Below are 13,406 nucleotides of genomic sequence, written 5' to 3' on the forward strand. Positions count from 1 at the left end.
TATTTTGAGGAAAAACATTTTTTCTCTCTATAAGTATACAGTATTTTTTTGCCTTGGAACTGTAAGTGATTTTTCTACTTTATATGCTCATGAAGATGACAACAGTTGCCTATCATCCTTTGATAAGCATTAGAATGAATTGCCTATTGATTCAAATTTTTTTCTAATAGCTGGAATAAATTATCCTACAGATAATTGCCAGCCTACTCCTAGCATTGGTTTCATTTACTGTTTTAGTTACCCCAATTAAAGTAAATGTATTTCACAGGATAGAATATTTCAAATGGAAACTGAAGAATAAATTAAATTAAAAAAATTAACAGGCCTTGTTACAACATCCCATAGAAATACAAACCTTTGTTACGTATGTTAAAACAGAAGCTAAATGCTTCTTACAGTTGGGAGGTAGTTAGCTTCCAACTAACTGCTAAAATAGGTCGGTTAAAATTGAGCTTTGTTGGCAGAAAATAAGGCATATTGATAAGGTATTTTCAAACAGTGAATGCACAGTAGTTAGTGTTATTTACTGATTTCCTTGGACTATGATTTTCGTCACTTTTGCATATTGTACTTTTTTATAACCTATGGAATTATATTTAGTTCATTATTAAACTCCTATAGAAAAAACATACTGGTTTTTTTTAATGACTTGGTACATATGGATTTAAAGTGAGATTGACTTTAGGCATTCCACTGATGAGATACTGTTTGGTTATATTTTTAAGTGAAATGTTACGTGTTTCAACTACTTCTCAATAACTTGAGCACTGCTATTGCTTTCTACTTCACTCAACTCAAGAGTTAAGGGTCATGTGATTTGCTCAGCAGCAGAAATAGGGCCTCATTGACTTAAACTCATCTATAAAACTTATTTCTTAGGTCATTGTGATTGCTTGTGGAATGGATATTTACTGGGAACTTCCTGGGAGCACGCTTTCTTTTTTTGTGGGAGTTACTAGGAAAGCTGCTGGAGGATCTTTGAAAATTATGTTATCAACATGTGACAACTGGCATTGCCGCAGTCATTTCTCCGAGACGCAAGCTAGCCTCCAGGAGAAGCCCACACATGGAGGAGGGCATTGCTGAGAATAGCAGAGAGGTGGAGTCTCTGACCAATGTTTGAGTCTCTCGGTCATAGCTATTCCACAGCTCTGTGCATGCAGCAGTCAGTTCGGTGATCTGATAAATGTGCCTAACCCTTGTTGAGGGTTTTTTGGTTTTTTTTTGTTTTTGCGTATAATAAACATCCTAACTAATAATCAGTATATCAACTTGTGATCAATTTTGAAAGTACTGGTATTTAATATTTTACTGTTTTAATAATATTTGTAATTTTAATCACATTAGAATAGCATCTTTAATTTATTCAGCAAGTATTTGAGTCATTCAGGACATATAAGTTTATAGTAATTACAGATAACAATAGATCCGTACCATGTTCTTAAGCTTTTTAAAATATTAACCTCTAGAAACTTAAAAGCATTTTATGCTAAGGGTCTGTGATAGGCAATGCTAGAATACAACTTTTTTCTCATGTGAAAAATATTTGAGTGACAATTCTGTGTAAAGCTTATTTGTAAGATAGATAAATGATATATAGATACCTCATTTTGTATAGCTTTTTATATTGAATGTGTACTTTTCAGTTAATTTTTAATGAAAGACAACTTCCATCAAAGCTAGACTTTATTCGTACTTTTATTGGCTCTCCATTTTGTTCATTGTGAATTCCAGATACTCTTTTGGCCAATGAAAGGCCCCATAATTTAGCCTACACCATTCAAACCTTATTTCCCCTCTTTTTTCATATTCAGTGACATGAACGTGTTTCCCATGCCTTTGCTTCCTCCCCAGAGCTTGTTCTTTCCAATGCTTTCTGCCTATGTGATTAATATCTATCTTTCTTGTCCCAGTTCTGATTCAACCTCTTCACTTAAATCTTTGTCAATTATCCATCATGACCATAAGTTACCTCAAAAACTACTTTATTTCTTGTAAGAAAAGTCAGCAATACTAAATAATTTAAAGTAAAACAAATGCCCTTCATTCTTAATCCAGCCCTCCAGAAGAGAACCTCTTAATAGTACTGATTCTTGATACTTTTTATATATATATATCTAAACATACATGACTTACTTGGTTATCACTACTTTTGACTACTATATTGGAGAGCACAGTTCTAGAGGTGTAATCGTATTTAAGGTTGATTTTTTCTTTTGGCAAAAACATTTCAGGACTGGTTTATATGCTTCATATTGCAACATAACAGGAAACATACTGTCTGGTGGTCTGTGTGGTATTTAGATGCATCAGTGATTGAGGTTTTGTCAGTCTGATCTACCCATCAGCCTCTCACTGAGTGATTTTATCTGTACCATTGTTTTAAATTGTCATAGATAGCTTCAGGACTGTTACCATAGTAGGATAACATGTAGATGGTGAAAGGTCAGGCTCTAGAGCTATACTGCCTGTCATTTATGATCTTTGACAAATGATCTTTGTGCCTGGTTTTCCCACGGTGAATTAGGTATCTCACATGGTTGTTTCAAGGATTAAATGTTTGAAGTGTTTAAAACAGTGCACATGGTACATTGTAAGAGTCAGTAAATACTAGTTACTAATATATTGATTTAGAAATTTTATTTTGCTGTTCTGCACTGGTATTTATTTGCATGGAAAATGCTTTATTGGATAAACCTCATTGTATTCTGTCTGGCAGTGAGTCAAAGTCACATTTTAGGAAAACAGTGCCATTTAAATGATAACAAACCTCATATGTATAGAACTATAATATACTTATAATACATTATTATATACTACATGTAAAACTATACATAATTGCCATATATTGTATATAAAACTGTATATTACTGTGTAATATATATAATGTGTATAGTTATTAGGAAAGAAAATTGCAAAAGAAAAAAAAATGAGTGACCCCTTCAATGACTTGACTCTGAAAGGCTGTTTAGTCCCTTGAGATGGGAGTTAAAAATGAGCATACACAGTACTATTTAATTTGAGAAAGAAGTTTTTAAAAATCTAATGCAGTTATGCAAAAAAAGGAACTCTCAGGTCAACAGAGATGTTGATGGAAGGGAAGATGAAGAACTAAAGATAATTATAAAATTACAGGCTTTTATAAACAGTAGCAGAAATCATAAAGTAAGCTGAAGTTTACAGAAAATGTTTAAGACAACATAAATTATTTTTAAGGTAATATCTTAAATAAGATTAAGGTTCAACATGATCATCAAATTTTAAGAGGGATGGAACCATTGTTCATATTTTGCAAATGTCTGATTTAGTAGGGAGAAGCAGTGTGTGAGTTAGAAAAGCAAATGATAATATAGAAAGAAAAAGGCCATGATAGGAAAGACGTTGAAAGTCAAACAGTTGACTGCTCTAAGTGCATTGAATTTTCTGCATTTAAATTAAGGCCTTTCTAGCTGCCAGTGAGCTTGTAAGTCTACTCATGAAATCACTGAATAGTCTTTCAGGATTTCATGAAAAGTATGCAGGGTAGGGCAGAAGTAGGTTTATGATTGTGAGTATGCAAAACAGTGTTTATTCTTGTGTTATTAGTTATTAATTACTATATTTCCCATAGGAACAACTGCAAACCTACTTTTGCTCCACACTGTATGTGTTACCCAGTGATGAGCAAGCACTAGCTTAATTATTATTTTTTTTAAAGGAAAAATGTGGGTTCTAGAAATAACAAATAATTAAGCTTGTTATTGATCTTTCTGACAGGTTATGTGCACACAAGCATTGATGCATGATAACCTAGAATACTGTGAAGGGACTGCAGTCGTCTCAATTTGGTAGCTTAAGGGCCACTGAGAGACTACAGGGGATGATTCATGCCCCACTGGGATGGCTCGAGGTTCCATCAGGCTACTCAAGATTCATGCAATTTAAAACTTATAAATTGTTTATTTCTGGAATTTTCCATTTAATCTTTTTGGTCTGTGGTTGGCAGTGGGTAAATACAACCACTGAAAGTGAAACTGCAGATAAGGGAAGACTACTGTAGTAGCAGTTTATTAGTTTTAGTGAAGTATTTAATTTAAGTCTTTGGACATATTATTGTATAAGATATATTGGTGAATTTAAAGTAAGTAGGTAGATTTATAGTAGTTAGATTCAAAGTAGGTTGGAATTCAAAACAAGCATTTGATTAGAGGTTCAGGGTCACGCTTGAAAAAGGTCTTTAGAGCATTTCAGCGGGATTATTTTGTGCCAACATTTCCATCATTGATTTGCTTGAAGGTTTAGGAAGTAGGTTCAAAGCTAGACTTGGATAGCTGGTACCTTAGATGCCAGCAGGAACATCTCCCTAAAAACCTTACCTCATTAATCTATTTCTGTTTTCCCCTCTCCTACCACACTTTGATGCTTTATATGCAATATAAATTTCTAAATGAGTTTGCTTCAGGGAAAAAAGTGACTTTTTTTGGTCTGCCTAATATTCTCCCAGATTAATGTGTGAATTGTATGTATCCCTTTATAGTATAATATCCTTAATGATACAGATTTAGGATATGATGAGAATTGGGGAAGTCTCTGCATAAAGTATATTTTTCTCTGCTCTAGGAATACGAAGCACGAACAGGGAGGACCTGTAAACCACCACCTCAGTCTTCGAGACGCAAGAATTTTGAATTTGAGCCGCTTTCTACCACTGCCCTGATTCTCGAGGACCGACCATCGTAAGTAATCCAATGCTCATCTGGCTCGCTGTTTATATTTTACTTAAGTATACTTTTGTTTACTATTTCACACAAAAAACACCAAGAAACTAGATATATAAATGGCTTTATTTTTTAAAAAAAGTTAAATCCCCAGGAGAAAGAAAGAAGGAGCTCCTACCCTTTGCAACAGCATGGATAGAACTGGAAAGCATCTAAGCGAAATAAGCCAGGTGGTGAAAGACTAATACCACATGATCTCACCTTTAACAGGAGCCTAAGCAACAAAACAAACAAGCAAAATATAACCAAAGACACTGAAATTGAGAACAGGCTGACAGTGACCAGAGTGGAGAGAGGAGGGATTTTTGGGAAAAGGGGAAAGATTTGCAGGAACAAATATAAAGGACACATGGACAATAACAAGGGGGTGTGGAAACGGATGGGAGGTGGGGAGGGTGGGGGGTGGGCTGGGATGGGGGTAAACAACAGAAAACTGTACTTGAACAACAATTAAAATTTAAAAAAATTTAAATACCGGTTACATATCCTGAAACTAATGGGAAAGAATATACTGTTGATGTTTAAGCCTTAGGCATATTTTTTAGAAGTCTCTCTAAGAGTCAATGTATGAGACATAACATTTCAGCTGTCTGTATTTGTTTCTATTTCAGCCTTCTTCTGCCTTACCTTAACATGACTAGGCAGCAATTTTTTCTTTCTTAACATCTAACATGTACTTAAAGGTATTTGTCCTTGCCTGTTGGAGAATTGAAATGACTGTCCACCTCTTGGTTTACTGTTACTAAGAATACATTCTTAAGACCCAGAAAACCATCTTAAATTCTTTCTTTCCCATTCCTGACTTTCCCATCCCAGTGGTCCGCAAAGTTGTTGTTCTTCAAAATATTGTCTCTGACTTGTTGTCAAACAAAGCATACCCTTCTTAGGTCTCTGGATCTGTTGTTTTTTCTTCTTCTAGACTTCTCTGTCCTTCCAGGATAGTAATTCCTAACTTTTTTTTGTCATTTTCCTGGTCTGCAGCTTTTTCAACCCATTATCCCGAGGTGTATATAAAAGAACCTGGAACCAAACAGACAGGTTGAATATTTTTTCATTGTGAGAGAAGAAACTCTGGACATAAGTACATTTATTTTGAAGTTCCTTTTTTATATTTTTATGCCAAAGAATTGTGATCACATTGCTCCTTTCTTTAAGGATTTGGTGAATGTTATATTTTTCTATTGGTAAGAAAAAAACAGCTCTTTAGAAATTTAATTATGAAAAGTATCACAGTTTTATTTGTCTTGTTGACAAGGAGGTGAATGAACTAGGCCTATTAAAAGAGTGATTAGATAACCAAGAAAAGAATACCTAGCTAAAGACCTTTTGAATCTTGACTGACAGTTGACTGAGGAGGTAGATGACTAAGGTCCCAGAAGAGCTTAAACTTGTTAAAATTCATCCAAAGTGGATTAACTTTTTTTAGCAGAAATGTTCATTTCTTCCCAGAAAGAGTTTATAAAAGTACTATGCAAAAAGTTCTGTGCTAGACAGTTTTTCAAACAATTTTTTCTTGTCACCATCCTCTATTTTACAGTCAGATCTGTGTAAGTCTCCTTGCCTTCATGCCTTTGCTCATGTTATTGCCTTCAGAATACAGTTATCTTATTTTTACTGCTCACATACCTCATCCTGTAGAGATTAAGCTTTATTTATTTTTTATCAAGTCAATTCTTTGTTGACATCTTCAACCTTCAGTGATATCTGCTTCTCTTAAATTTTTCTTGTAACTTATACGAGCAGTTCCATGGACTTGGAACTTGAAAAAAATACATCAGACACAATAACATTATAAGATCTCAGTGTACCAAATAAGCAATTGGAAAAAGTACTTTGTTTTTCACTGTACTATTGACTGTCTGAAATTAATATATTAAGTTTAAATATTGTAGCTTTTATTCTGTTTCTATATAATACTGAGATTTACCTTGGTAGCTACTGTTTCGCTCAGCTCTGAGATGCTGTGAATTAATTTAAAAATTTGTTCACCGCTTTACATTTGAAGTGATATTTATGGGGGAAGTGATTTATATGACTTACATTTAAGTAACTTAAAACAAACCAACAAACAAAGGCTTTCCATGATGTTGGAATATGGAATATCTAATCACTCATCCTTCCTCTGCTACAACAATTGAAACATACAGACAACAGATGAGAATGAAAAGTTCAGTTTTATTGAGGATGAAACCAGATGTGAATACATGGGTGCAACCTGAGCGTTAAGTGGCACCTCCTTTTATTTCCCCCGGAATACTCTCCTAACAGATTGGGAGCAGCTAACATCCATCCTTTCACAGGCTGAGAAACTGGAGGAGAGACTTGCACAGTTTTGTTTCTTCTGTTTGTGGATGCAGCTTGGTTTGGTTATCACTACTACTTCAGTTATGAGGTGGCATCTATGAGGAGGTAGAGGAAAAGGCAGAAGTTTTTCCTCATCTTGGAATTGATGTTGAAAATGTCCTTGTCCGTAGGTCAAAGTGATAATAGAGAAGGAGTTTCCCATTGCAAGAGGAGTTTGTGAATTGGCGTTACCCCTCCTTTCTTAACCTCTAATTTTCAGTAGCATCCCAAATCATTGACAGCGTAGGTCTTTACAGTCAAAACATTTTCATATATGATGCAATTACAGTATTACAGATGATTAATCTGAAGTCTCAGAGGACTTCAAATATAGGAATTTCTATAATTTCATCCTTTTGTTAATTTTCTGTCTCCCTGTTCCCATCTTACCAGTCCACATCACAATGAAGGCAGCCTTGGTTGGGATGATAAGAACATTCTTACTAGCTGGTCATGTTGATATGAGCCTCATATATTTTTTAAAAATCACTTATGCTGAGACTTCCGCCAAGATGGAGGCATAGGTGGAAACACTGTGCCTTCTCCCAAAACCAAGTTTGAATACAACAAAGGTTTGGAGAAACAAAGACACAACCAAAGGACAGAAAATTGACTTATACGGAAGTCCGATTACATCTAACCTTTCAACGGGACGGTAAGAGGGGGTGGAGCCAGCAGCGAGCAGGGTCGGACAGGACAGGGCCCCCGACCCAGGCGCACAGGCAGACGGGAACCAGTTGGGGTGCGGGGCAGACCGCGGGCGCATATTTGTGCACAGTGAGACAGACCACGCAGGCCCCAGGGGGCGAGGGCTGACGGCGGTGGCACACTCGTGTGCAGTGGGACGAAATGCTGGGGCCCAGTGACGGCAGCAACTGCGGCACCGGTGAGGGCCCTGACGGCAGGCGGCAGACAGGACACCATAGTCCCTCTTTGACCCTGCCCCCACATACAGCGTCACAACCCAGCGACTTAGTTGCCCTTCGGCACTGGTGAGGGCCGGGGCAGCAGGCAGCAGACGGGACGCCAGAGTCCCTCTTTGACCCCGCCCCACATACAGCATCACAACCCAGCGACTCAGTTGCCCTGCAATACCAGTGAGAACCATTGTCCCTCTGTGACCCCGCCCCCACATACAACGTCACAACCCAGCGACTTAGTTGCCCTGTTCTACTGAACACTTTAGGGCTCTGATCCTGCTATGGAACAGGCACGAACAACCCGAAAGATGGCACAAGAAGAACTAAAAGTCCCAGAGCCAATAACTCTAAGCGACCGAGAAATTGCCAGCCTCTCAGAAGCACAATTCAAGACACTATTTATCAGGATGCTCACAGAACTGGTAGATTATAGTCACAAATTAGAGGAACAAAGTCACAAATTAGAGGAACAAAGTCACAAATTAGAGGAACATATGAAGGCTAAACTAATTGAAATGAAGGGAGATGCACAGGAAACCAATAGTGATGGAAAGGAAACTGGGACTCAAATCAATGGAATGGACCAGAAGGAAGAACAAAACATCCCACCAGAAAGGAATGAAGAAATGAGAATTCAAAAAAATGAGGAGAGGCTTAGGAACCTCCAGGACATCTTTAAACGTTCCAACATCCGGATTATAGGGGTACCAGAAGGGGGAAAGAAACAGCCACGAGTGGAAAACTTATTTGAACAAATAATAAAGGAGAACTTCCCCAGTCTGGCAAAGGAAATAGACTTCCAGGAAATCCAGGAAGCTCAGAGAGTCCCAAAGAAGTTGGACCCAAGAAGGAACACACCAAGGCACATCATAATTACATTAGCCAAGACTAAAATGAAGGAGAGAATCCTAGAAGCAGCAAGGGATAAGGGGACAGTCACCTACAAAGGAGTACCCATCAGACTGTCAGCGGATTTCTCAAAAGAGACCTTACAGGCAAGAAGGGGCTGGAAAGAAGTATTCCAAGTCATGAAATCCAAAGACCTACAGCCAAGATTGCTTTATCCAGCAAAACTTTCATTTAGAATGGAAGGACAGATAAAGTGCTTCTCAGATAAGGTCAAGTTCAAGGAGTTCATCATCACCAAGCCCTTATTATATGAAATGCTAAAGGGACTTATATAAGAAAAAGAAGATGAAAAATATGAACAGTGAAAGGACAGCAAACACACAGCTATTAACAACCACACCTAAAACAAAAGCAAACCAAGAGGACAGCTAGATCAGGAGTGGAACCATAGAAATGAAGAACACATGGAGGGTTAGCAACAGGGGGGTGGGAGGAGGAGAAGGGGGGAGAAGGCACAGAAAATAGCATAGATGGTAGGTAGAAAATAGATAGGGGGGAGGGCAAGAATAGTGGGGGAAATATAGAATCTAAAGAACTTGAGACACGTGGTTATAAACTAAGGGGGGAGAATTGTGGGGGAGGGAGGGTACGGGTGGAGGGGAATGAAGGGGGGGAATAGAACAACTGTAATGGTATAATCAAAATATATTTTTAAAAAATCACTTATGCTTATGGAACTATGTTTTTTAAACCACCAATGGATGGAGCTACCTTTTTTCTCTTTTAGCTTTCTCAATGAGTTACTATTCACAACCAGTGTCGAATGAAATGGCAGAAACACTTAAAGATACAACTGAAAGGTGACAAAAAGTGAAGTGCAGGTTTTCTATGTAACGCCTTTGAGTAGCAGCAAATGTTCATACTGAGATTTTTAGCATTATGTGCTATCTTAGATATTAATGGTAGAAATGGTTAATGGTTTCTTGCCTTGACTACACAACTAATTGACACTTTTATGAGAGATAGGAATAAGCCATATCTTTTCCTTACAGAAAGAGTATTTAAGTGCTGAGTGAGGTGTTTAATATTTCTTGATTGATAATATTTTATTTACTCAGTCTTTGATTTTCAAGACTTGGGGAGGGGGGCTCCACCCACAGGGCCCCCCCAACCCCAGCTGCCATAGATGAAAGTAAGTGTGCCAGGACATAATCTGCTTGGGGAGGAAAGATAGTCTCTCAAAGGAGAAGAGCGAGGAGCCTGTTGCTCAATGAGCCTTTGTTGGGTTTATTTGCATAGAAATATGGGGTGTATTTACGTAAAGCTCATCAAATATTGTCAGGCAGTAAGGGTCAAACAATAGATAACATTCAAAGAACTATGAGGGCTTATTTTGAATCAGGGTCAGATAGCTAAAGGGCCATACAACTTTGGGGGAAACAAACTTATTTCATGCTTGGATCCTTATCACTTAAATTGAGGATATTGGCAAAGCAGTTTTCACAGGATTTTGTGCATTCTTTCTTAGTCCTGATTGCCCTGGTGAACCTCCTGTTCCTGACCAGGGCTGCACCACATTGTTTCAGACTTAAGTCAGGCAGGGTAAGTAAGGCAGCCAAGAGATTAGGAGATTTCTTACAGACAGAATGAGGACTCAGGCTATGTCAAAGCCCAGGGGTATGGGTCCATCACCCCCTTTTTCTGTAGACCCCCAAGTCCTTCCTCAAGGGCTCCCCATGATTATGCCTGTCTTAGATCATCCTTCCCTTGAGGAATCTTAACCCATCATTGGCTAACAAGTCATGCTCTGGGGGCCAGGCAGGATGAAGTAAAGTGGGCAGAGGCAGTGCTCCTGCTGGGGAGGTAAGCTTTGTCTCCTTAGTGACTTGTCCTAATTTGAAACACACAAGAAAGCTTAGACATCTTAGCTCACTCCCACTCAGCCTTAGCCATGGTGGTTTACAGCTTTTGAAACTTGGCAGGGCGGTTCCCAACAAAGACTGAAGAATTTGATTTTTTGGTTTGCTTCTCCAGACAGATGACTACAAAATTAGTGATTTGAAAAGGCCCCCACAAAACAAGTCTATATACATTATTTTTATGCTTTATTTTCTGTACAGCCTATAGTTTCTTAGCAATTATGGTATTGAAGCTTTGCTGTTCCTCAGACTGTCAAAGATTGGTAGGATATTTACCGTATGTATCATTCAACTTTGGACCATAATTATTCAATACCTACTATTTACCAAGGTTTTTGCATTTACGATGATTCAAAAAGGGGATACCAAGACATAGAATGTATAATTATTGTTTATGTACTATTTTGTTTCAGAATGTGTTCATAAGTATTCATTTTTGAAGGAATGAAATTACAATTTAAAAAAACTTGGTGTAGGATGATCTGAAAATTTCTGTACCCTGAACACTGTTTAATTCCTTTATGCAAATCATTTAATACTAAGATATAAAAGGTATATGCTAGCCTCTTTTTTAAAAAAAATCTTTCAGGATAAGGTCAGCACAGCTTGAGGAACTGTCTGGAAATATGAAGGTGCTAATTGTCAGTGAAATACATGTGTATAAAAGAATTTATTAACAAGGCCTTTACAACCATGGTTTTGAGACAAAGTTCTATTATTTGCTTAAAATCTGTGACCTTTGTGCTTATTCATAATTTAGTTCCATTCCCTTACGTAAACGACCAGGATGGCAGTTAGTGCTTCCTGTTTCTCTAGAGTGTAGGCCTATACTATCCATTATGGTAGCGTCTAGCCATGTGTGGCTACTTAAAATTAAATTTAATTAATTAAAGTTAAATAAAATAAAAAATTCAATTCTTTGTGCACACTAGCCACATTTCAAGTCAAGTGCCCCGTAGCCTCTTGTGGCTAGTAGCTAATTTATCCTTACCACTAAAGCAGTACCCTAAGGATTCCCCTTGATACCCAATCTGTTAGAAGGTCTTTCAACTTTGGCTGGTCCAGTGTGACCTTTGAGAATGCTCTGCCTATTCCTTCCTGGTCTTTCTTTCCCTGGCTACCCTAGTTTAATGGCACGCACGCATAGATCAGTACTCTGCCAAAGACTTGAGGGGAATTCTCTGTGTTTTTCTCCTCTCGGGTAGTCTAATCTGCAAAGTCTAGCCATCTCAGACTGTCCAGCTCCAAACTCTGTTTCCTCAATTCAGCCAAACCGGTGGACTCTGTTTGTGTACTCCCTTCTAGCACTGAGACCCAGAGATTATTGGCTGTAAACTCAGGCACTTGGAGGGTTACTTTGTTTCCTTTCTCATAACATCACTGCCCTGTGCTGCCTGTTGTCCAGTGTCTAAACACTGTAGTTTAATATATTTTGTTTGATTTTGTAATTAGTTAAGGTAAGAGGGTAAACCTGGTCCCTCTTACTCCATTATGAAGCAGAAGTCTTAACCATTAATCATTATTCATCCCTGCTACAATGTACTTGAGGAATCTGACTATAATTTATAACTTGAGAGGAGAGGAAGAGGTACAATGTAAATTTGAAAGTTTGTCACAAACCTTTCTTCACCCTAGCCTATTGAAAAGAATTTTTATTTTATTTTATTTATGTTTTATTTCTTCTTTCTTAAAAAATATATTTTATTAATTATGCCACTACACTTGTCCCATTTCCTCCCTTCACTCCCCTTCACCCTGCACACCCCTCCCCCACCATTCCCCGCCCCCTTTTTTCATGTCCATGTGTCACAAATTCTTCAGATTCTATATTTCCCGTACTATTCTTGCCCCCTACCCTATCTATTTTCTACCTACCATCTATGCTACTTATTCTCTGTACCTTCTCCCCACTTCTCCTCCCACTCCCCTGTTGCTAACCCTCCGTGTGATCTCCACTTCTATGGTTCTGCTCCTGATCTAGCTGTCCTCTTAGTTTGCTTTTGTTTTAGGTGTGGTTGTTAATAACTATGAGTTTGCTGTCCTTTCACTGTTCATATTTTTATCTTCTTTTCCTTAGATAAATCCCTTTAAGATTTCATATAATGAGGGCTTGGTGATGATGAACTCCTTGAACTTGACCTTATCTGAGAAGCACTTTATCTGTCCTTCCATTCTAAATGAAAGCTTTGCTGGATAGAGCAATCTTGGCTGTAGGTCTTTGGATTTCATGACTTGGAATACTTCTTTCCAGCCCCTTCTTGCCTGTAAGGTCTCTTTTGAGAAACCCGCTGACAGTCTGATGGGTACTCCTTTGTAGGTGACTGTCCCCTTATCTCTTGTTGCTTCTAGAATTCTCTCCTTCATTTTAATCTTGGTTAATGTAATGATGATGTGCCTTGGTGTGTTCCTTCTTGTGTTCAACTTCTTTGGGACTCTCTGAGCTTCCTGGATTTTCTGGAAGTCTATTTCCTTTGCCAGATTGGGGAAGTTCTCCTTTATTATTTGTTCAAATAAGTTTTCCACTTGTGGCTGTTCCTCTTCCCCTTCTGGTACCCCTATAATTCAGATGTTGGAACATTTAAAGATGTCCTGGAGGTTCCTAAGCCTCTCCTCGTTTT

General features: G+C 37.9%; 1 protein-coding gene across 4 annotated transcripts in view; it reads left to right on the forward strand.

Moving 5' to 3' along the window:
* TBC1D12 (TBC1 domain family member 12) overlaps positions 1–13,406 on the forward strand; it is an 89,789-nt gene that overhangs the window by 47,061 nt on the left and 29,322 nt on the right. For all 4 annotated transcript variants that reach the window (XM_037047400.1, XM_037047401.1, XM_037047402.1 and 1 more), the window contains one exon: positions 4,600–4,715. In XM_037047400.1, coding sequence (XP_036903295.1) covers positions 4,600–4,715 — 116 coding nt within the window. The remainder of the gene's footprint in view (positions 1–4,599; positions 4,716–13,406) is intronic.

Source organism: Sturnira hondurensis, unplaced genomic scaffold (assembly GCF_014824575.4).
Source record: "Sturnira hondurensis isolate 20B ecotype Veracruz unplaced genomic scaffold, ASM1482457v3 Scaffold0005563, whole genome shotgun sequence".
Lineage (NCBI taxonomy): Eukaryota > Metazoa > Chordata > Mammalia > Chiroptera > Phyllostomidae > Sturnira > Sturnira hondurensis.